This window comes from Conger conger, chromosome 5 (assembly GCF_963514075.1).
Source record: "Conger conger chromosome 5, fConCon1.1, whole genome shotgun sequence".
Taxonomy (NCBI): domain Eukaryota; kingdom Metazoa; phylum Chordata; class Actinopteri; order Anguilliformes; family Congridae; genus Conger; species Conger conger.
The window spans coordinates 59,086,153-59,111,648 of record NC_083764.1 but is presented as its reverse complement, the minus strand read 5'-3'; the positions used below and the strand labels follow the sequence as shown (position 1 = coordinate 59,111,648).

At 41.9% G+C, this 25,496-nt stretch overlaps 1 protein-coding gene across 1 annotated transcript; it reads left to right on the top strand.

Moving 5' to 3' along the window:
• The first annotated feature begins 10,314 nt into the window (after nucleotides 1-10,314).
• LOC133128932 (prostaglandin E2 receptor EP4 subtype-like) lies at nucleotides 10,315-25,347 on the top strand. Its single transcript, XM_061242740.1, has 3 exons — nucleotides 10,315-11,163; nucleotides 11,758-12,213; nucleotides 25,225-25,347. The coding sequence occupies exons 1-3, from the start codon at nucleotides 10,315-10,317 to the stop codon at nucleotides 25,345-25,347; spliced, it is 1,428 nt and encodes a 475-aa protein (XP_061098724.1).
• The last annotated feature ends 149 nt before the right edge of the window (nucleotides 25,348-25,496 follow it).

The following is a 25,496-nucleotide window of genomic DNA, read 5'->3' as shown; positions in this document are numbered from 1 at the left end:
GTCTATTTCTCTTTTGTTTCACTTAAATCTTACTTTCTTTTTTAATTAGTGCTTTTGCTTATTGCTCCAATGTGAATTTTAGCAAAATGTGAGCGATAACCTATTAATGAGAGATCCAGTTTTCGTCCTGAGAAAGAAATAACACTTGGTAACATCCTCTATAAGTCTTTCGTAACATAGAATGGAAACACAGATGGCCAGATAAACTCATCAGTCCGATCAGTAGCTTCAAAATATTTGCCTTCAGATTCTGTAGAGCATTGACAGGGGAAGCCATATGGTTTTCCTCGAAGCCAAATTGACTTTTTATATATATATTTATAACTCTGGCATTTGATAAACTGCTTTGGGTGAGACAGGAACTCCACATATATTTAATCACAGGACATACTATAGCTCTGACTAACAGAGATGGAGGGGAAAGATCAGAGTTCACTGATCCATTTCCCAACCGACCAGAGGACCACGTCACCACAAGTGCCCAATGATTGATGGACACAGCGTACAAACACATTTCTTATGCACACCTTTTATGTCATTGCAATAGTGGAAATTTTCACCTGGTTCAGAATGTACAAAGAAGAAGTGTAGAAAGGTTTCCTTCAACAATGAATCATAAAATGAGGACAGGTGTTAACAGACAATCCAGGAGCAGTGAAAGTGTGATGAGGAACCTTGGAAATGCACGGGCAGTATTGATCCCCAGGTGATCCCAAGTGAGTTGGTCATTAACAGATTTCGACTTTTTACGTCACTGCAGTTGAAAGAGCAGCCTCATATCCGATCTCAGTTTCCAGGTGTTCATTACGTTTCTCAAGATGAAAATGATGCAGAGAGTGACAGTAATGCATGTTCAACGTTACACTTTCAGACAGACTACACATTTTTCATCTTTGGCTTCACTGAAACAGTGGTGTATGGGAGAATGGCAATGCAGTTAAAACTAAGGAAGGAACTGTCCCCTTGTTGTCTAATGTCCAGTGTTGCATCAATGCTTGCAGAGAACATACAAACCCTGTTGGACACACATATACACTGTCACAGTTGAATTAACACTGGAAGTTTTACTATGTACTCAAACTTTTTCATGAAGGTGCAAGATACTCGATATATCAGAATGTTTCTTATGACAGTGTAGTAAGCTTTATACTGAACAGATGGCCATCTGCATGTCAGAGTTGGTTACAAGGAGAAGGGTAGCAAACAAACTGGGTTGGTAATTAGTAGGCTATACTGATAGCTGATACGAATCTGAATAAATCTGAACTGTGTGTATTACTGCCCAATGGTTACATTTAATACCATTCATACTATAATGTCACTGTATGTGCAGTGCACCAGTCTCCATTGCTTTCTTGACAAAATAATATGGGGTTGAGTCCCAGATTTGACATTTCCGTTAGCAAAGGCACTCTGAGCGAGCTGAAGAACAGTTGGTTTGCTGTAAGATTGTACAGGATCTAAATATTCCCGGAGAATCTACAGAGAAAATAAAAAGAAAAGAAGAGGTTGACTTAAACAAGGTGAAGATATTTCGAATATAGCCTTGCAATGCATAACACACAGTTCCAATCCATTCTCTGATAGACTGCCTCTGCTTTACTTCTTGTTCTTGTTCCTTACAAAGCACAGTTGGCATTGTCAAGTAATTGTTTTTTTTACCATTTTCATTTCATTTCATGAGTCAGCCTCACTGTGTTTAATGAGTCATGCAAAGATGGCTGCTCATTATGACCAGGCATCAGTAATGATATTTGGAGCTGAAATCACTTTCTCATCTAGAGGTTTTATTGGAGCTTTGTTTTCCCCCCCTGGACATTTATAGCATTTCTATGTTAGCACTTTAAAGAGGGTTTGTGGTTGCAGATTTGATTAAGTTATTTTTACAAATAGCTTGTTTACAAAGTAGAATATACTGTATAGTGTGATTTGGATGCCAGAACTTTGATCCCAGGGCACAGAAAAGGCTGGAGAGGAGAATATCAATGCAAGCTTTATACTCTGGAACATTTGTACAATTTCAAGCATAGAAAAGTTTACAGTACATTGATTAGACAGAAACCAAGTTAAACAGAAACCAGAGTAAATCAACCAGGGAAGCTCTGGCTGTGACTGAAAGTGAAATCAATGTCAGTCTGTCAGCACATAGGCCCTTATTGCACTGCTCACATTAGGCTACATATTGCATTTCAGTGCATTATGAAGGGACACAATCAATGACAAAACCAAGGACAGTGCTGGCGTGAAATTGAGAAGCAAAAAGATTATAGTTTATGAAACTGAAAGTTTCTATCCTTCTTTTTTCAGTTTTGGGGGATGCGGCAAGAAATCTGAGGTGACTTGTGGTCACAAAAAGTTGTTTTTCATTCCATTCCAAACTACGGGCACATTGAGTACTTATTATTCTTAGAAGATAATATAATTGAATCGATATTGCTACAAAAACGCCATCGCGGGAAGGTATCCAATATACCTAGATACCTTATAAATTAATATGAGAAAATTACAGATTGACACCTGCATATATACCCTGATTTCGCATGCAATATATTCTTCCTACACTCTTCAATAATACAGGATATAAAGCGTATAATCAAATGTAGCACCGCACGTAGCCTGAAGGTCCAGGATGAGAAATGACAGTGGAGAGATGCCTCTTGACTGCATTTGGCACTCAGTGGGGTCCGGCCCAGGCAGAAAAAGGAGGACAGCCAATTAGCAGCAGCCTCATTCGACTCCTGGAGCACAGACGATGTGTGGTAAGGAGGTTACTTCCTTGATGGGACCGATTGGGCGAGGCTGGCAGGGTGCTCCCGCTCCTCCCACCATCTCTCCCTCCCTCCCTCCCTCTTCCCCAGACTGTTTACCCGCACTCTTCAGGTATTAATCTTTTCTTATGAACTTATCAACACCTCGTTAATCACTCGCTGTGTTTTCCTGGGTGTGATGCAGACAGGCCGGGACGCCCAGTGTCCAGGTGTCATTAATCATTTGTGTCAACGTGAAGGACCCGGGGAGAGCCCTCGACCTGCGGGTTTCTAGGGGTCCGTGAGATGTGATGTCATAATCAGCAGCTGAGGTCTACAGAACACTGAGTTGGGTAATTCCTAAGGCAGAAAAGTATATCCCAGAGCCTGGCTAAATAGATCTGGTGCATAATTCTCCTGATAAAAACCCTGATTACATCACGGCAATAACGTACACCCAACAGCATTGAATAGAAGTAGTTAGGAGTATGCAATGTGGGCCCATCGCATATGGAAAGCAGCATTTTAAAGGGGTACTGTTTAACGATTGTGTTTTCAATAAAATAACCAGCACCCAGGATTATATATTGTGTATTGTGCTTAGGGTTTGTATTCATCGAGGCATGCTACACTCAGCTCAACAGATTGAGTTAACTGCTTTAATGAAATTCATGAAAAGGGCACAGGGGATGCAATATGCAGGAGACTGCACATGCGATGACAATATACCATTAATATTGACTGGTAGTCATTAGATTTATAAGTTCTGGCTGTATTACTTACATCTTCCAGAGAGGATCTTATTTCCTTCTAGTCAGAACAGAATCCGTATGTTCCATCTTTGTAATTACATTTATGTGTGGAACTTGACAGGATGAAATTAAAACTCGAAGCATGAACACTCTAAGGTGTAATGCAGTTCTAAAGGAATCCTACAACGGATGTCAGAATGGGGAAGAAATGTGATCTAAGTGACTTTGACCGTGGAATGATTCTTGGCGCCAGACAGGGTGGTTTGAGTGTCTCAGAAACCGCTGATCTCCTGGGATTCTCATGCACAACAGTCTCTAGATTTTGCAAAGAATGGTGTGAAAAACAAAAATCGTCCAGTGAGCAGCAGTTCTGCAGGAACAAAACGTGTTGTTAATGAGAGAGGTCAGAGGAGAATGGAAAGACTGGTTGAAGCTGACAGGAAGGTGACAGTACAGCAAATAACCACACATTACAACAGTGGTATGCAGAAGAGCATCTCTGAACACACAGTGTCAAACCTCTAAGTGGATGGGCTACAGCAGCAGAAGACCAATAAGTCTAAAAAATAAGTCCAATAAATGCCTTATACAGTGCAACTGGAAGCTTTTCAGCCTGTTGACTGATTTATTTTGCATTTTTTACATGAGAATGATACTCAAAGCTGTGAATGGAAGGTTAAACAAATACATGAAATGAGCTTCCACTGAGTAGCACTATGAAGGCCATGTGTTAGTAAATTCACAGAATTGTTTTATCTTGTGTATAAAACATCGCTTTTAGACATCTGGAGTGGTTCAATGCACAAACCGAAAGACAGCGTGCGGTTTATAACACCAATCATTTTTATTATCAGTTTTTAATGATCATTGACTGTGTCACATTCCTGCATTCAAGCAAATGCATTCCCTATGGTGTCTTTTTTATTATGGACTTTCCCGATTACTTATATAGCCTGACATAACAGCACATTTGTATTTCAAGGCAGTGGAATCACTAATAATGTGCTCTGTGGCCCCTAGTGACCATTAACACTGTTTTACAATCATCGGCAAATAAAAATAGGAACCTAATTTCCATGTGGAACTAAGGGCGACATGATGAAATAGTGCAATATCCAAAAGCCACCTGACACAATAAAGAAGGAACCATTCAAAGCAATGATTACAGTAAACGGCTGATTCGGTCATTCGCAGACCCCGTTGGTTTCATTTAATTTAGAAATAGCTGAGTCCTTTAAATTAGTTTGAAAAATCTGCAGTAGACCAATACAGAAGCAGGTGAAGAATGACTGCCAGGGAGGAGGAGGAGATTGAGAGGGGAGTAAAGCAGGAAAATGATCTCGGCTTAAGACGGATAGAGAATTACACCACAGTAACTCCCTGGTTCTGTGTGTCATTAGCACATTTGCCAGAAGTATGCATCACAGGATAACCATTCACAGGGTGTTGCTGCAAAAGAGCATGTGTGCTCAGTCAACCCTCCCTGTATTAACGAGGGTCAATTAATGAATTAATTAAAACCCACACACTGCAGTTAGCAAAGCAACCTCGTTATTTAATATTACTCACGTGTGTGTATCTTCCTCATTTATTTGCGCAGTGTAAGTATACCACAAAAGACATCCACTAAGATGACCTCCTTAAAAAAAAACAATAGTGGAAAAAAAAACAGTTAAATCAGTTAAAATGTTGGAACAGGTTGAGGGGCTAAGAAGAAAAACGTTTGATAAAACCACAAGGCTTCACGCAATGGCGGACTTGTAAAACCACAATGCTCCACGCAATGGCGGACTTCTCAGTTGCATTCACAGGATGACGATAGTTTCGTTATTTTCCTAAAATCAATAACGTTGAAGCTCCCTTGTGATGGATGGACAGGCACCGCGGGGATATGGGAATTGGTAAGTATGCCTCTCGGCCAAAATTGACTTACGGGAGACGCTGCAGAGCCGACGAGGAGAGAAGAAGAGTCTGCAACAGCCTCGTCTCCCGGGAGCTGCTTACAAAAAGCCTCGGCTACATTTTACATGTGTGCTGTTGAGCAGATTGAAAAACAGCAGGCTCGTTTCACAGCTCTGTGACAACTGCGAAGTATAGATCAGCGCCACAGCATAGGCCTGAGAGGTGTAACGGTTGAAATACGGCAAGCCACACTGCTCTGGGTACTCCAGATATGACGCGACCAATTCACCAATCCGCCCTCGACCCGCTGACACTGCATCAGTACGAAACCGCCGCATTCGTCTGTCAGGCTTTGCAGTTGGGGAAATATGTCAAGAGAGGAGCGTGTGTCTGCTAACGTAATTACACCCTGCATCATCCCCCGCCCCCCGCCGAACACTCTGGCGCTCTAAATATTTACAGAGCTATAACCGCTTATGAAAAGATAATGAAATGCATCAAAAACGTGAAATCCTTTCAGTGACAATCATACCAACCCATCCACGTATGCCTGCTCACGGTATTTGGCGGGGGGGGGGAGGGGGCTGGAGCCTATCCCAGCATGCTTTGGGCGAGAAGCATGAATACCCTCTGGATATGTTGCCAATCCATCGCAGGACACAGACACCATTCAATCACACACTCTGACAGTTTTAGAGTCTCCAATTAGCAGAGCATGCATACTTTAGGGCTGTGGAGAAGCCAAGGGGAACCCCTACGGACACTGCGTGTGTCAGTGCTACTCCAACTCATATATCATCTGTTTCTCACATTGCTAATGATGAAATTAGCTATTTATCCAGCAGAGCTACTCGCCTCCTTCTAAAGCCTCTTCAGACTGAACAAAAATATGCCATATTCCAGAGACTGTACCAGCCAGGGTTAACTCAACATGGAGATGGGTGCTTTTACACTCAGATTAAATGGTAAAGGGTAAATGGTTGGCATTTATATAGCGCCTTTATCCAAAACGCTGTACATTTGATGCTTCTCATTCACCCATTCATACACACACTCACACACCGACGGCGATTGGCTGCCATGCAAGGCGCCGACCAGCTCGTCAGGAGCATTTGGGAGTTAGGTGTCTTGCTCAGGGACACTTCAACACAGCCCGGGCGGGGGATCGAACGGGCAACCCTCCGAGTGCCAGACAACTACTCTTACTGCCTGAGCCATGTCACCCCATAGATTAGTCTTAGGCTTGCATAAGGTTCATGACAAATAAATGACAAAAGGACAATGACTAAAACAGACTAGAACATCCTAGAGTATAATTAAGGCCTGGGACAGGGCAGAAGGTACATAAAGCCAGAGCTATCTGACATTAGGGAGATAAGTCAGTTGACAACTGCTGACTGTAAATTGTGAAATAACAAGTGATACCATCTCTACTGAAACCTTCACCTCCACCAGGGATTCATCTGGCTGATTTCTGCCTCTTCGTCAGCTCCTCAACATGCACACTTCAATGCTTGGTATAATCGTGCCATTTAATATGTATACTAAGAGGTACTAATGAAAAGACATGACGGGTCAAATTCAAAATCCTTTTTCTCTGTAAAATCATCATTTCTGATAGCTGTCATTCCTTGCTTGACTATGTGCTGTACAAACTATCTGATGGGTGCTTCCTCCACTAAACAACCATTTGTGGTCTTTTCCCACCGGTACTGTACATTTGCTATAGATTTCCTCGTGTGGTGAACGGCAGACATCCCAGTGCATGCAGAAAAGCACCCAGCAGCACCGGATGGTAAACCCGGTTTCATTGACACGGACAGTATTAAGCCCCTGCGGCTCTCCTAGTCCCCGCTTCATTAGGGGGGGGGGGGGGGGGGGCGCAGAGCGGCAGGGAAGAAAAAGTGATCAATCGGGGTACAAAAAGAGCACCATAAACAGAATCCTCCTCCACCAGCCTACTCCGGTGCGAGTGATGGGGCGGCCCGTTTACCCTCCAGTCACGACGGTGGCGTAGGTGGCGTGCTGACGTCAGAGGCCACAACATCACTCTGAGCGCAGAGACTGCGTGCGTAAGCACAGCCACAGACACCAGTGGAAAGCCGCAGGGACGGAGATCCGACGTCGCGTGAAGAAGAATCCACTTACACAGACAGAGACGAAAGAGCCGGCTGCGTTAGGAAGGGGGCCCTGCCTCTCCTGGATGTGATAAATTCTTTCATTACTTAAGATTAGATTCCCTGTCTTTGTATTACACCTGAGAGGGCAGTGCAGTTGCGTGAAAAGCTCAACAGACGAATGTAGTGGGTTTCTGCACACATATAGGGTATCCCAAGGCAATCTTTGTGATATTTCATCTTTAATACCGTCTGTCTCAATAAAGTTCCAGAGGATCCTCTATTTTATTCTCAAACTTTTGACCATGGAATGATATAACTGCTGCACATTAACAGCCAGTTAAATACTGTACAGCCCTTAAATATTTGGAAACAATTTCTGTTCTTTTTGGTTCTGCACTCTAGCACATCCATCCATCCATCCATTATCTGAACCCGCTTATCCTGAACAGGGTCGCAGGGGGCTGGAGCCTATCCCAGCATACATTGGGCGAAAACTCTAGCACATTGTTTTTGAAATGCAACAATGAATATGAGATTGAAGTGCACTTTAATTTAAGGCTATTTACGTCCATGTAGGAATTACATCCCTTTTCATATAAAGTCCTTCCATTTTAGGGGAGCAAAAGTAATCGGACAGTCGCCTTCTGATTAGTCATGTGTATCAAATTGCCTCCTTAGTGCAAGTATAAGAAAGCTTTCAGTATCTAGTCTAGTTTTGATTGCCCTTGGAGCCGGTTATTACATTTGTCAACATGAGGACTGCCAATGACGGTCTGGGAAGCCATTATGAGGCTGAAAAGAAAGGTGGAAAAAAAAACTGTCTGACACATAGGCCCAACAGCAGGCTTTACAGAACAAACCGTTTGGACCTTCATTCAGAAGACAGAAAGCACTGGTGTACTGTATGCCTGAGATCATTGCCTTGCTGTGGGATGAGGCTCTGACCAAGGGCATTGGAAGTATTTGATTGAACATGAGCAGAGAAGATACTTCTGTACGCTTTAAAATGCATTCTGCAAACAATAACACAGAAGATGAAGAAGAAGAAGAAGAATCCTGAAAGGGCACAGCACTTTGTATCTTGTAAACTAATCAAGAAAAGCCTTGGTGGTTTCTCTACGTCATTTATATGTCATTTTGGCATTCAAGAGCCAACAAAGAGATTCTGATGTAGAGATAGATAGGCTATGGTCTTTTTGATGAAAGGCTCATCTTTTCTCAAGGTGAGAGCCACAGTTACTATTTAAGAACAAACCAAAGGGCGCATAGAAATGCAAATGTGATTTTCCATTATTTTGTTCTCAAACCAATTGTTGTTAATAGATCATGAACAAAAGTTGGATTTGGGGTTCTGGCATGGTGTTTGGCCTTTTCCTTTTTCCCTTCTGTTACTCTGTAAAGGTTTATTTATTTATTTTATTTCATGCGCTACAGAAATAAACTTGAATTGAATTATATTAGAATTTAATTGAACAATAGATCGTGTTGGTTTTACAATTAGACTACTTGTCTACAATTCTTTTTTTTTAATCTTGTTTTTTTAAGTGGCAACCTTTCTTTCAAATTGATACCAAAACATATATTCGTGCATCAAATATGAGTATATGACATTCGCAGTAAATATATAGCTAATTCAGGAGCCACATGTATAAATGATCATATACTTCCTTTAAATGAACTTAAATTAAATTTACTTAAAAGTAACCGTACTTTCTTCCAGGGTCCTCATCGCACTTGTCCCTGTGTTCGATTTGCCTTCCATTGTACATCGCTCTGGATTAGAGCGTCTGCTAAATGCATGTAATGTAATGTAAACGCAACTGTGCACGCTGGTCTATTGTACAAGTGTTTATTCCATCGAAAACGTTGTTCAAATGGCCTAGACTGCACATACCTTGAATTTCTCTATCGACGTATACTATGTAATGTGCATCGGGTTTCTTGTCAAACTGTGACTAATCCTGGCTAACCCAATGGATCGGAAGCTAGTTTGATTTAGCTGACAAACTGCGTCTCAACAGAAAAGTGCGCCCCCAAGAGGGAGCACTTGTCCTTCGCAGAGTTATTTATTCAGTCCATCGATGTAAGGAAGTTTTGATCGTAGTAGGCTTTAATATAAAGTTTTAACCTCCTTGTAAAGCGTAATCTACCAAAAATATTTGACGCACCTTAAATTGCCTGAACGTTGGAATTGCATAGCCTTAGACTATACGAACAACACAGACGGATGAAAAGCTTTATTTAATGTTAATTTATAATAAGTGTTCTAAAGTTAGATAGTATTTACATATGGTTATATTTACCTGTTATAGGCTATGATCCATAATGAGTGACTGTCAAAAAACGGTAACCGTTAAAAAGGTACTATAGAACTGCACGGTTTGTGTTTTTTCACACCTATTTTGTATGCGTAAATGTATAGATCCAAGCAAATGCACCAACATTTAAAAGCTTTAAGTCCCAGCAGTTGGCTAATATTCAATTGTCTCTTGCTGTCATCCAAGTAGCGCTCGTGTGCGCGTGTGGCGTCAGGACAGAGGACTGACATCAGCACCAACAACCGAGACAACGCATAAAAGCTGGTAGCAGCAGCGACCACGGTGCTGCAATAAACAAGACGACGGGAAGATACCTAGGTTCGCACAATAATACGACATGATCAAAAGAACTGAACACGTTTTTTTAAGAGCTTCAATTTATTTAACTTAGGCTAACTGTAGAAAGTTCAGACGTTCAGACCCTGTAATAATACTTCAGCGAATGTTCTACGTGATAGTTACACTGGACTAAATTATGAATACTTCTGTTCATACTGCGGAAACAAATGTCTCAGAATCGGAATCTCTCATCTTCGTACCGGACAACAGTACTTCTCTTTCACTAGTACTAGGGTCCCGCTCCGTAGCTACCTCCGCTACCATGTTCGTGGTGGGAGTATTGGGAAACCTCGTCGCTATCGTGGTGCTCAGCATCTCCAAGAAGGAACAAAAAGAAACAACCTTCTACACGCTGGTTTGTGGAATGGCAATAACGGACCTACTGGGGACTTGCTTCACTAGCCCGGTAGTTATTGCTACGTACGTAAGGAATAGATGGCCCGGCGGGGAACCACTGTGCCACTTCTTCTCGTTTTCAATGCTCTTCTTCGGGTCTGCTGGGATGTCAATATTATGTGCTATGGCAGTAGAACGGTACCTTGCCATTAACCACGCTTACTTTTACTCGCAATATGTGGACCGGACGATGGGCAGGCTGGCGCTTATGGCCACATATTTGGTCAATATTGTACTGTGTGTAATGCCAAGCTTCGGATTCGGGGAACACGTCAAACACTCGCCGGGAACTTGGTGTTTTCTGGACTGGCGGGCGATGACACCCCTTGCCGCTTCATACACATTTTTGTACGGAGGATTCATGCTGGTGTTGATAGCGGTGTCTGTCTTATGCAACTTCGCCGTGTGTAGATCTTTGGTGCGAATGAACCAGCGGACCCGGCTCGTGAAAGCAGAGGCATTCGGAAAACAAGGGGGATCGAGGCGAAGGTTTCCAAAGATTCCATCAGTCACAGCCGCAGAAATGCAGATGTTTTGGCTGTTGCTCCTAATGACAACTGTATTCTTGGCGTGTTCCATTCCTTTAGTGGTAAGTGTAAAGTTAGATGTCATGTGTCAGGTATGAGGTCATCGGGGCAGATACAATCTTATTTCTTGCTGTTAATTGGTTTTAATTGATTGTCGCTTGATTTCGGTTTGAAATAACTTTTAGCAGTTTTAAGATTTGTAGCAAAGAAGATAGCAATCAGAGATATGTCAACAGAAATAATTTATGTTCAGGCTCAACATAATTCCAAGATATCTCACAGGCTTGTCCCAAACTTTGATTATCATTCAGTTAATTGCTTTTGTCCCTGCAGTAAATGTCTAGAAGCCTAGACAATGGCATTCAATTAAATGCTTTGCCTGTTTAATATGCAAATGACACCACATAGCTGTCAAACTATGAAAAATTGCGTTGATAAGTATTGAATTACCAATCACGCTGAACCAATTATGAGCTCAGTGCACTTGAACTGCTTGTATTTTGTCCGTGGGATTTTCATTTTGGGGCAAGTAACGTTTAAATGGGGGCATGTCTTTTTACAGTACTGTATTTGTTTATGTGAAAGTAATATAATGGTTTATCATCGTGTCCAAATATTAGATTCCAAGTCAACATATGTTGTTTTGAAATTAACAGGTGCGGATCTTTGCAAATCAGATATTCGGCCCTGCCCAGTTATCATCTGGAGGAAAAGTGGACTACCGCAAGGATCTTCTAGCAATACGCTTCGCCTCCTTTAACCCCATCCTGGATCCATGGGTTTACATTCTGTGCCGGAAGAACCTCCTCATTAAGGGTTGCGAAAGATTCAAAATGACAATCGGGGCAGAAAGGGACAGAAACAGGCGTAAAGTCGGCTGGGTAAGTGGCACACAAACGCCCCCTTCAGGTGCAAACAGCAACACCACCAGTTACGCATCCATAGCAACGGGAAACTATGGACAGGACGCGGGAAAACCGATAATCTCCAGGACTAAATCGTTTACCGATTTCACCTTACAGCAGCACTGGGACTTCCATACTGCACAACCAAGCTTTCATCCTTTCAGTGTCGAACAGACGGCCGATTGTGGTTCTGTGAAACTGCTGCCCGTACAATCTCAAACAGAGGAGGGCTTACCTGATTTGTGTTACATTATTAAAGAAGCATCCGTCAGCATCGCCGGTGGGAAAGCGCCAACAACAATTCTGTCTCAGGAACTTTCTGGGCAAGAGAGACCAGTTGAAACAGTGACTTGCGCTTTTAGTACACCAGATTCCTGTTGTTCAGAGTGGTGCCGCTAAGTATTTTAGACAAGATTCTTTAATGTATTTTTTCCAGGAACAGGTGGGGGTCATAATTCTTTAACCAGACCATATCAGAAGGATGCAAAGTTTCGTTTTTCTATTGGGAAATCCAGTAAGCAGATGTTCTAGCAGTTCTGTTAAACACCATGACGTTTGCATTTCTTCCATACTCCATATGAACCATGGAGTGTAATCAACCAGGTGGGTGCTATGCTTTACCACAACCCACCTGGGTGATGAACGTTTTCTGCTGTTGATTGCTTTTTCTTTCATTAAATTACATTGAATCTTACCTCATCGCTGTAAAGCGCTTAGAGTATGAGAAAAGTGCTATACATAGGAATTATTATTATTAAGAATTATTATTATTATTATTTAATCAGTTATGGAATACCATTCCCAAAAATGTTGTTGAATCGCGAGGGCTGTGCATATGTTGTTTAGGCCTTTTGATAGACTCACTAAGCAATGTCAATGGCTAGTTCACGCCAATAATGTGTGGGAACCTTATTGATGGGGTCCTGCATGTGTACAGAAAGTGTTGGCTTAAGTGTGTTTCATTTATAAAGTCGAAGTGAATTCAAATTGGAGCCCTAACCACCCTTTGTATGGCAAAATATGCTGATTGAAAAGGTTTCTTTTGAGATAATAGTACATTTTGGTATCTTGTCTTACTGGTGTGTATTTTTGTATTTTGTAATATTAGAATTGTACACTCAGTGAGCACTTTACTAGGCAGACCTGTACACCAGCTTGTTAATGCAAAGAGGTTCAGCTGTTTTTCAGACCAAATGTCAGAATGTGGAAGAAATGTGATCTAAGTGACTCAAAAAATGCTGATCTCCTAGGATTTTCACGCACAGCAGTCTGAAGAGTTTGCAGAAAATAGTGTGAAAAACAAAAACAGGCAGAAATATGTTGTTAATGAGGTAAGAGGCTGACAGCAACACAGATAATCATGCATTAGAACAGTCGTAAGCAGAAGAGCATCTCTGAACACACAACACGTCAAACTAAGTGGACAGGCAACAGCAGCAGAAGACTTAATAAGTGTAAAAATACATGAATACATGAATACCGTAAATCCTCAAATTGTGTCCGGGGTCTTTTATTTACTTAGGCTGCACAAAGCACAGGCCTTTATTTGTGGCAGGCTTGTATTCAAGGCAGGCCTGTATTTATTATTAGGCTTCTGTTGTAGAATTTTATTCTTAGAAATAAAGTAAAAGGCTACAGTTAAAGTGGGCCAACACTGTTCAACACTTCCTGTAACCGCTCAGAAATCAATTAGTGTAGGCTAATCAGGAAACACCATTTGGTAAGTCATAGTGTCAGTCTTAACAGACTTAGTTTATTGCAAATATTCTCAAACACAATAAATCACATACAAGTCCAGAATCCATAAAATAACAACTTGCCAGACAGGCCTTCATGAACAATAACAAATTAGCGTCGATAACAGCAAGTTAAGGATCTTTTTTTTCCTAAAGTGCGTTTTATTGTGAGACATGCGTTTCGTTTGGAGCAGCATGCCGGTAGGCTATCAAAAGATTTTCGCTTTGGTTTGGGATTTAATTTACTTTTGGACTGTTTGATTCTATTGCTATTCTTAGCTTAGGACGCCGCGTTCATTCATTCATTGAACGTGCGCTGTGCTGTAAATACATGGAAACCTTATTGCGTAGCCAAGTAGCCTTAATTGAGTTAATTTTTAATTTTGCCTGATTTACTTTTCTATTAAATTCGTAGACTGGAATGCCTTGCGGCAACAATTGTGTTTAAATGTGGTTTTATTGTTTTTTATAATTTCTTAACATTTTTAAATTAATTTTTTTTATTTTTAAAAAACACACTGATTAACACAAATTGTGTTTAAATGTATACTGCTTCAGCCTTTGGCAAGCTACTTAGAAGCGGGCGGCAAGCGACTGGTAGCTTGAGAGCAACGTGTTGGAGACCCATGGTGTAGGACAACGACTTTTCATTGGCAACAGTATTAAACCAACAAACAATATAAACTATTAAGAAGAGCTCTTTTATTTAATTGAGTTAAATCGAAACAATGTCTTCTAGTGCTCATGGACTGATAGCCCTACTTGTAGGCAATATTACCCCGGGCCCGTATTTGGGGGCCGGCCTTTATTTGTCCGAATCGGCCACGCCCCCGGCTATTATCCGAGGCCCGGCTTCAAATACATTACATTACATTATTGGCATTTGGCAGACGCTCTTATCCAGAGCGACGTACAACAAAGTGCATACCCATAACCAGGGATAAGTTCGCTGAAAGACCCTAGAGGTAAGTACAATTTCAACTGCTACCTGTACAACAAAGATAAGGACAAGGGCCATTTTTTTTTTTTTTTTTTTTTTTTTTTTTGAACAAACAAACAAACAAACAGAGCAAAAGTTACCAAAGTTAACTATCCAAACACTGCTTACCTAGCCAACTAAAAATACCGATACACAAAGCAAGTCACAGAGACAACAATTAAGGTTCACAGGGAGGTAGGGAGGGATGGGGAGAGGTGCTGCTTGAAGAGGTGTGTCTTCAGCTTGCGCTTGAAGGTGGGGAGAGATTCTATAGTTCTGACCTCAACGGGGAGTTCGTTCCACCACCGTGGAGCCAGAACAGACAGTAGTCGTGAGCGTGAGGTGGAGGTTCTGAGAGGGGGAGGTGCCAAGCGGCCTGTGGAGGCTGAACGAAGAGGTCTGGCAGGGGTGTAGGGTCTGATGATTTTTTGCAGATAAGCTGGGGAAGACCCTTTAACTGCTTGGAAGGCTAGCACCAATGTTTTGAATTTGATGCGAGCCATGACAGGCAGCCAGTGGAGGGAAGTAAGCAGGGGGGTGACGTGTGAGTATTTGGGAAGGTTGAAGACCAGACGAGCTGCTGCATTCTGGATGAGTTGGAGGGGTCTGATGGCGGACGCTGGGAGGCCAGCCAAGAGGGAATTGCAGTAGTCCAGGCGGGACAGAACCATCGCTTGGACCAGGAGCTGGGTCGAGTAGGGGGTGAGAAAGGGGCGGATTCTCCGTATGTTGTATAGGAAGAACCTGCAAGACCGGGTCACCGCCGCAATGTTCTCGGAAAGGGACAGTCTGCTGTCCATCACCACGCCGAGGTTCCTTGCACTGGGTGACGGCGTGAGTGTGGTATCCCCGAGGGAAATGGAGAGATCCAGATGGGGAGAGGTATTAGCAGGGATAGCAAATAGAATCCCGGACACAATTTGAGGATTTACTGGACATGAATACATGAATACATAATAAAGTTCTGACTGAATGTATAGATTATAAAGTCACATAGGCTAAAGTTAAGAGGTGCTCCTTGTCCAATCACAGCTGGCTCTCCCATAGACTGCAGTGTGACGAGCTGTCTACAGGAGAGGCATAAATGGTTAGAGTGTCGGGGGAGTGTTTTGAAAGACAATATTTGCAATGCCCTCCTTTTGCAGGTAGAGTACACATGTTGTTATGAATATAGGCAGGGAGAGTGTTTTTTTTTTTTTGTCCTATATCTTTATCTTATATCTTTTTTCTTCCTCTCCTTAACGACCACTGTGATTATTGTTGTTATCCACTGTTTTTCACTGGTACTTGTGGTGTAGTTGGGTTGGAGGGCGTCGCTTGTGATTTTTGTGAGTTGAAGATGGGGACAAGGCTGATACAGGAGGTCACCTGCATAAGTGTTGAAAGGTTCAATGACTGTGTCATCATAAAGTTAGCCCCCTATCAAGAGGGGGAGGTGGTGAGCTAAAAAATTAATTAGTTATTGGAAATAGGACATTAGACAGGTCCATTTTTAGGACCTTTACATTACATTACATTATTGCCATTTGGCAGACGCTCTTATCCAGAGCGACATACAGTTGATTAGACTAAGCAGGAGACAATCCTCCCTTGGAGCAATGCAGGGTTAAGGGCCTTGCTCAAGGGCCCAACAGCTGTACGGATCTTATTGTGGCTACACTGGGATTTGAACCACCAATCTTAACCACTACGCTACAGGCCGCCTATGCTATGCTACAGACCTGACGACTGAATCAATTGAACAAACTAAAACTAACTAAATGGATCACCCCCACAACTACAGACTGCAGACTACCGAAATCCTTCGCAATCAACCCGTTTTCTGTAGTTAATTCTGAACTGCCCAGCACTGGTAAAATCAAGCACAGCACAGTAGGCATATTTGTGTCACTGCTTTGTATAGTTACCTGTGTTGCATGCTCCCTGTACTTTTATGTATATGTAATTATAGTCACTGATTTCTGACAACATGCCATGTTTACAAAAGCTCACTGATTTGAATGTATTTTAAGACAAAATGATTGTACAAAATGTTGTATTTTTAACAAAATAAAACAAAGGGTTCCCTTAGTAAGCCTCACATAAACTTTCAGTGTGCAGTTCATGTCCAGTCCAATAATAGATTATGATGACAAACCTAATGCACAGTGTATTTGAAAATTATCACATTTGAAATTGCATAGGATAACAATACCGAATCGGACTGAACAGGCTAAATCATTGTTTGATTGTTTTTTGGGGATTTTTCCACCAAACATAAAAGAAAATGTCTGCTGTTATCTAACTGATCTTTGGAACTGAACAGAGAAATAAAATCTCTGTATCTAAGTCCATTTTGTAAATTCTGCTTGATGAAAGTTAAACCACAAAAATCTACTAATACTTGAATAAACTACTTACTAGAAAATCATGCCAATGGTTATGAATCACGTTTACCATTCGTTAAAATTTCAACTTCTATGTATCCTATTATATGTAAAAATATTGCATTTTATGGGTTTTAATTATTTTTAATTAAAGCCAGTGCCTTTGCCTGAAAGCATAATGAGAGACATAGATCAGGCAGGTGATGTTTGGTATTATCATTACAAGTGCAGTAATTCTAAGGTACCACTGGGGGGCAGCATGACACAATGACCGTAAAAATACCACATTGAAAACCTTGACAAATAATAGAAATGAACGCCATCATCAGGACTCAACATGACAATGCAGCTACAAAATGCACCTTGCAGCACAAATTATGTTTGACTGTGGAGTTAAATTATTAAATGCTTCGTAATATTGGTCAGGCTATTTCTTTCATTTCCCTTTATGCAGCATAATCCTGAGCCATACAAAAAATGACCATATGTATGCATACGGTGCTTTCATTTTAAGCCTCGATGAACCAGGAGGAAACACAGCACTGATGTATTTCAACTGGAACATGTTGGCAGTCTAGTGAAAAATCCAGGGTGGTTTGGGGTGTAAATTTCTCTGGCGACTGATAGCGTGTGTATCTTTACATTACATTACATTATTGCCATTTGGCAGACGCTCTTATCCAGAGCGACATACAATTGATTAGACTAAGCAGGAGACTATCCTCCCCTGGAGCAATGCAGGGTTAAGGGCCTTGCTCAAGGGCCCAACGGCTGTGCGGATCTTATAATGGCTACACCGGGATTCGAACCACCGACCTTGCGTGTCCCAGTCATTTACCTTAACCACTACGCTACAGGCCGCCCGCCTGGGTATCTGAAGAAGAGCCTGCAGCTCAGACCTGTACAGCACTCTGATAAGACTCCGTTTCCTATACAATCAGCAAAACTAAGTAAATGCGCATTGATACATTAATTCATTCTTCATCTGAACCCTCTTATCCTGAACAGGGTCGCAGGGGGGCTGGAGCCTATCCCAGCATACATTGGGCGAAAAGCAGGAATACACCCTGGACAGGTCGCCAGTCCATCGCAGGGCACACAGACCATTCACTCACACACTCATACCTACGGGCAATTTAGACTCTTCAATCAGCATAAACAGCCGGAGAACCCGGAGGAAACCCACGCAAACACGGGGAGAACATGCAAACTCCACACAGAGAGGCCCTGGCCGACCGGGATTCGAACCCAGGACCTCCTTGCTGTGAGGCGGCAGTGCTACCCACCGTGCCGCCCTCGCATTGATACAGTGCCATGAAAAAATATTTGCCGCCTTCCAGATTCCCTCTATTATTGCATATATGCCACACTGAATGAGGTCAGATCTTTAGGCAAAATGTAGTATTAGGCAAAGGTAAACTGAGTAAATATTTTTGGCATTCATAAGTTATATAATTTAATATGAATATGAATTTGTATGCAATAATAGAGGAAATACATTTTCATGGCACTGTATATAGTGAAGGTATGAACATGTCAGCTCGACCTCTCCTGTACTCTGTCTTCTTCTGTCAATAACTGCCTTGGGAATCTCTCTGTCCTGTCTCTCTGAATCTGTCCATCTCTGAATCGACAGTCCCGATTAGCAGATTAAATGCGTGGTGTTTCTCAATCGGTTGTGAACATCGTCACACATATTGCTATTCTGTGCAGCACAAGGGGCTGTCTCCCTCAATGACCTGCCATTTATGTCGTCATCACGATCTCCCTGGAAATAAACTTGCACCCATTACATTACATTACATTACACCCCACATGCCAGAACAAGACAAAGCACTCCTTTATCATTCAGCACACTTTACACATTGCAGTCAGCAAACTATCAGCAAAGTGTAGCTTACCTTGTGTGTAAAGGTTCAAAAAGCGCATGCTAGCAAAAAACCCGACCTGTAATTTATGGAACAGAGACATTGTGAATGACAGCCTTTATTTAGGGACCCTCTCATGCCCACATCTGCTTTTAGTATTGCCATCATCCACACCCCTCCACTGAATCTGAATACTGTGTGCCCCTGAAAATCTACTCTAATGTATTCAGACATATTATACACCATGTATAATGCACATGCATATGTTGATGTAAACTGTATAATCCTACATATCCTTGGCGATTTCTGGATGCAAGAAAGAACAGTGCTGTTTATCCATTCCAGGCACAGAATGGATAAACTGTACCTTTGAAAGGACTGGAGCAGGCTGCAAAAGGGAAGCCATTTTAAGTAACTGATCTCTCCTCTGCAATGCATTCAACTCCTGGGAGGAGGAGACCAGGCCCAAGCGGGCTTCTGCCCTCCCCCATGAATGTGCTGTTCTGTGTTATCTGGCTATCAGGTTGCAAAACACTACCTGCAGCTTTAACAGGGGATGAACGACCAGCTATAGAATTACCCCCGGAACCCTGCTTTGCTCCAGGGGGGATTGTCTCCTGCTTAGTCTAATCAACTGTAAGTCACTTTGGATAAAAGCATCAGCTAAATAGAATGGAATTTAATAATGTAATGAACTGGTCAGCCAGCTACCAGCTGTTTCAGCATGGCTGCATCATTTATAACGCTGTTTTGCTGCCAGACTCACACACTCTTGAATATGTTATGATAATCAATCGCAGGCATTGAGATTAAAGACATGGGAAGGCACAGTGAGTAGTGAGTAGTGAGTCTAGCAGATGTAGAGCTTATACTTTCACATACTATCAGTTTGTACAGATCAAAGAAAGTATTTATTAAAGCAAGTCAGGTCAAGTACCTTGTCCAGGTGCACTACAATAGCATCTCCCGGGGATTTTAACCTGTAGTTCCCAAAGGCTAGTTCCTTAACCACTAGACTACACCACCGCCAGCATCAGCATAGTTTACTGCACTCTGGCCAACACACTTTTGGGCCTGTTACTGGATAGGGCCTGAGAGAGAACAGCAATATTCGCACTCTGTGTGTGTGTGTGTGTGTGTGTGTGTGTGTGTGTGTGTGTGTGTGTGTAAAAATTCCCCCCTCAATGGGTATGGCCCCTGGGATGATACCCAAGGAAAGAAAAGGGTGGAGGGCCCCAAATAAAATTTCACATGGTCAGAGGGCCCTGCCTGTTAGCACTGTTTGGTCAGCAGTGTTACTAGCGCTGAGGGGGAAGTAAACTGCGTTCCCACAGAACAGGTCCTGTGTGTGGTTCTGAGAGTGCAGTGAACAGCCTCACCCTCAGCTGGAGATTAAGAGAAGGGGACATGTGTCTCGTCTTGGGAACGAGTGCGGCAACGCCCCCTTTTGGCCACCGGGGACCATGCCGCACACACTTTCTCTGGAGCCTCCAGAAAAAATTAAATAAAAAATGGCAACAGATGAAAACACACTTGTGTGCTGGTTTACAGAGATGTGCAAATGCAAAGCATCACTCCACGTGACACTTGGGGTGATGTGGACTGGCTGAAGGGGGGGTGGGGGTGAAGTGGGGGACTGAAGAATCGGTCAGAACTGGTGTACTGGAGCACAGTCCACCCCTTTACTTGCACTTTGGAGTGGTTTTGGCGTAGCCTTTCTAGGTCATCATCAGACATTCAATGGCCTCTTGGTCTTCCTGCTGCCCCTTCAGCTCCGGACCCAACACAATTCACCAGGGGCTACATTCAAAATAATATGACTAAATGCACATATAATATTTGATTTGTTTCGATACATGGCCTTCCAGTGCGGTTCGTGTCAGGTGCTGTTAGACAGATGCAGTGACTGACTGGGTGATTTTTCACGTCAAGAGTCATCTGACAGCAATGCACTATTTGAAATCTTTATTCCTGGACAGGAAAAAATGGCATTGTACAAAAATAGAGGATACATTTAAAACTCATTACAACAACGACAAGAACAACCAGAACAAACAACAACAACAATAATAACAATAATAATAATAATAATAATAATAATAATAATAATAAATGTATAACTGTTTTCATTTTGAAATACTGACATACAAAACAATTTGTGATTCAACGTTTTATCTTTGTGTTTTGTGTTACTTGTGGAACCTCAGAGTTACGGAACGGCAAGGCTTCAAATCAAGATTTCAAAACAGCAACGGCCACAACAATCAGCCCCCAGAAGCATCTGATGAAAACCAGCTGCCAAATTTCAAAAGGGCTGTTGCGTGTTGCTTGTTTCCAAAGCAAAATAATACAATACAATACAAATAATCAACAAAAGATTACACCTAAAGATACATGGCCACACTGCAATAAATAAAAAAAATGATATCCACAAAAATCCTACAAAATTATAATAAATAAATAACTTAAATGTAATAAATACTTTGTATGTAGTCCTGTACATTAATGCTAGGAGATGCATAGCATCCAGTAGTGTTCGGTTTGTGAAATATGTAAAGAAGCAAAAAGGCACCTCTCTCAACTGGTGGTACAGAACACAGTTGAACCGTAACCCAGCTAACACCCCCATAATGTTCGTTTAATGAATGTTTCCTGCATCATAATGCCAAAGCAGTTCTGTGGAACTGAACCATGCATGCTGGGATATGTCAGTTTGCCGTTTCCATCCAAGACATCATCAGTGTGCTGCTACAGGGGAGGTCAAATGTAATAAGACCAAGACTTTGAGATAGTTTCCACAACTGTGGAACTATTCCTTCAGATAAACAGAGAATTGTACATTGAGAAACCCTTGTTACAGATCAGCTATGAATGCAACACGTTCTTTCCCAAGGAAAATGAGGACAAACGGTGTGTTTTACATTACAGCAGAAAATGTAAAGAAGTGATCACATTCATTCAGAAGCTGGAGGAGTCAGGGGATTTAAAAAAAATCTATATCTGCATTTCGCATTATCATTGCGAAAGCACAAACAATATACATCTTTTGCTGTATTTTTCAATGAACCAGGAATACATTTCCCTTTGTAATTTGGTAAACATCTTGCATTTGAAATGCAATGCAACAAATGTGCCTGCATGTAGCAAGCAAATGTCTATAACAGCTGATTCTACTAGCATGTTGAAGTGAATTCTACCCCACCAAAATAGTGCAAAATGTCAAGTTAATGGATGATTTTATTGCAATCCCTTATAATATGAATATATTTGAGTCATTTATGTCTCCAGTAATTTACCATTTTGATCACTGTATCATAGCACTCCTCCACACCAACATAAAGAAATTGGTAGAAAATGCAGTTTGTGGTCGTTGTCTTTTTTCAGAATTGAAAGAACATGCAGTTATCCGGACTCTAGCAGCAAGACACGTGAAGTAAAGCATTACAGTACAATGAAATCCTGAGAAACCGAGAACAATATGCCATTGTGCACAGAAAGCTAAGATGACATTTTGGTGGAAAAGGAAAAGATCATCTTTCTTCATTTAACCGACTGCATCGTTCCAGCAGTTCAGCGCGACCGACTGCATCATTCCAGCAGTTCAGCACTATTGAGCATGTGCTTTTAGGGTCCCCCAGCTGCACGCAGTCCTCAAATCCTCCTACATCCACCTCAAACACAGGGAAATCAGGAACAAAACTGGCCCACAGTCCTGGCATGCTCGTCCTTGTCTTTATAACTATAACGGATGGACACATTATGATTCATCCAGCCTGAGGAAAGGGTGTCTTTGGAGCCAGTTAGGAATTAGACGGAAAAGGCTCCATACATCTCCTCAGACTCGCACAGTGAAATAATAATCAGCCATTCTTGCTGTATGAATTCCGTTACCTATTTCACACTGAACATATATAGTATGAACAGCAGGGGGAGCCATATAAGTACAATTCCCCTGTAATTTGAATTCTCCTCAGCAAAACATACTGTGTCACACTAACCCATTAAATATTTTCTTCAAATAATGCCTAGCAGTTGGCTACCTGGAGTGCTTCTTTACCACTATTGACAGTAGCTGAACTAAGAGTAAACCTGTGGAAAAGGACTGCTGTAACACTGTATGTCGTATTTGCATGCGGTATGTAAACGGTGCAATCTCTGAGATCAATTTGCCGTTGCGGTCAAAGTGGTACCTGTGCGCTGCCTTGCAAATGGCCAACTGTCGTCTGGTGCTTCACTGCAGGAAGTGGCTGCCTTTATCATTTACAGTCTATGTACATTAAAAACATCAAACAATCATATACCACTAACCAAAAAAAACAAAAAAACAATTAACCCTCTGTCCTGATAATATTTATGGTTTATGGCAATATCAATATTTACAAAAGAAGCGGGACATCTTTAAACCTGGAATCTGTTCTTTCTGAGCTATCCACTGTAGTTCACATCGGACTTGGGCACAAAACAAGTTCAGAAATGAAATCCACCAGGATTTTTGAACTGTACGAAAAGGCACAATAGTGTATGTACCTATGACTTAAAATTAATATTTTACTAATTTAATGCAGGCACTAGTAAATATCTGTACACTCCTTTATATGGGTAAATGAGTTACAATATTACAGCGATTACTCATTATTTTAGAATGTTACCTTAGAAACTTAATAGAAATACATCGGACATAGTCTGGAAGACAATATAATTTCCCAATCAACTGAATGTAAAAAGTGGTTCAATGACTCAAAATTGTGATTGTGAAAAAGCTCATATGAGTCCTATGAGTCAGACTTACAGGTAACTGTGGGGGCAACCAAGATCACCTCACTTTACCCCATCCTATCCTATAACTATTTTACTTGGCTTAATGCTTAATAATTCTGACAGTACACAAGAATCTCAGCAAAAGGAATGACTTGAGAATGAAAATGACTGAGAATTAAAACGCTTGCAATTCTGATGTGAAAATATATACATTTCAAGAATGTGAGTTCTTCATATATTAACTAGTTATTTATATTTATGTTGCCTTGTTTTTAAATAGGCCTCTCTCTTTTATATAACTATAAAGCAAAAAATTATTTAAATGAGTAAAAATAATGTAATCAGCCTCTCCATGAGAATCAGCATTGATTCTTGTCAGCCTGGTTTCAAATGATATGTCTCCATTTTAGGGACCTGTAGCCTATCTTTCTTGTATATAGACAAAACGTACCGTAATTGCATTTGCTAAGCATTTGTAAATCTTAGTGTCTACCGTAATCAAATTTAAGGTATTGCTGTAGCAGAGTTTGCCAGCCAAGGTTCTGGAGAGCCGTGGGTTTGCGGATTTTCACCTTTTCCTTAAGTTCATGTTTAGACGCAAGGGACCAGGGCAGGTGTAAAAGCCTGTAAAATCAACTGCTTAACTGATCAATTCAACTGATACTGTAGCTCTCCAGGACCAGGGTTGGCAACTACAGTATGGGTTTTCTGCTGACTGACACAATTATGGATGCATGATCAAGACAAAGTAATGAGAAACTTGCAGATAATCTTGTATGTGACTTCTCCAACAATAAACCGTATTAAGCCACAGAATGATTTATAGGTCTCTGAATTTACCCAACTGCCTCTTACTAGCAGAAATTTCATGTAATTGTGACCAACTGATCATCCCAAATCTACAGTTAAAGTGAAAGCTGCTCCAATCCTCTGCTAAGTCCCAAGTGACATGAAATCACCAAGCTCTATTATTAGCCGGTACAGCAAGTGGTGTAAAGTAGGCGCTGAAGGCCAAACATGCTGTTCCTATGAACTCATGTCAGATGTCAGGCGTTACATCACATTGAATTAAAAACAGCAAAATCCACCAAGAAACAGGAAGTACAGTATAAGCTAATAAGCTTCCCACCGCTGTCATGTACATAGATATAAATATATACGTGACAAAAAAGCTTTTTCCATACCCCCTGTCTCCAGATGAATCTTCTTTGTCAATCCGAAAAAAAACCCCCTCCAAATCATAGTCCTTATAGTTTGTCCTGTAAGTCTCTTGCCTTCAATGTGGCCCAAAACTCATGACATCCACTCAGATGGCTGCAGTAGACACTGACCTCGCCCACAGTGGTGGGTCTTTCATTTCCCGAAAATAAAAACACACATAGCCCTTACATCATCCCGGAATTAAGAGCCCACCCTGTTTGTTTGTTTTGTCACCATCATTGCTCTTTGACATCTCTTGTGGAATTATGGGTAATGCCTCCTTCCTGTCCAAACGCTGGGTTCCTGTTCAGCCTGCCCGGCGCACTGCTCACTCTGGTGCACTGGGGCCCCTGCACGTCAAGGCCAGGGGAGCACCTCACGTCACGGCAGAGTGGAAACGCACAGCCGCCTCGCCCGTTAGCCCGTTAGCCTAGCCCACGTTGCGTCCACCAGTCCTGCTCTCCGCCACGGGCTGCCAGCGGGAACCTCCCGCCCCCCCGGAGCCTCCCTTCGCTCCCCTCCCTCTCCGGCCCGGCTTTGGGAAGGGCGGCTCCCTCTCTTCTTCTCCCGCCTCCGGTCGTTT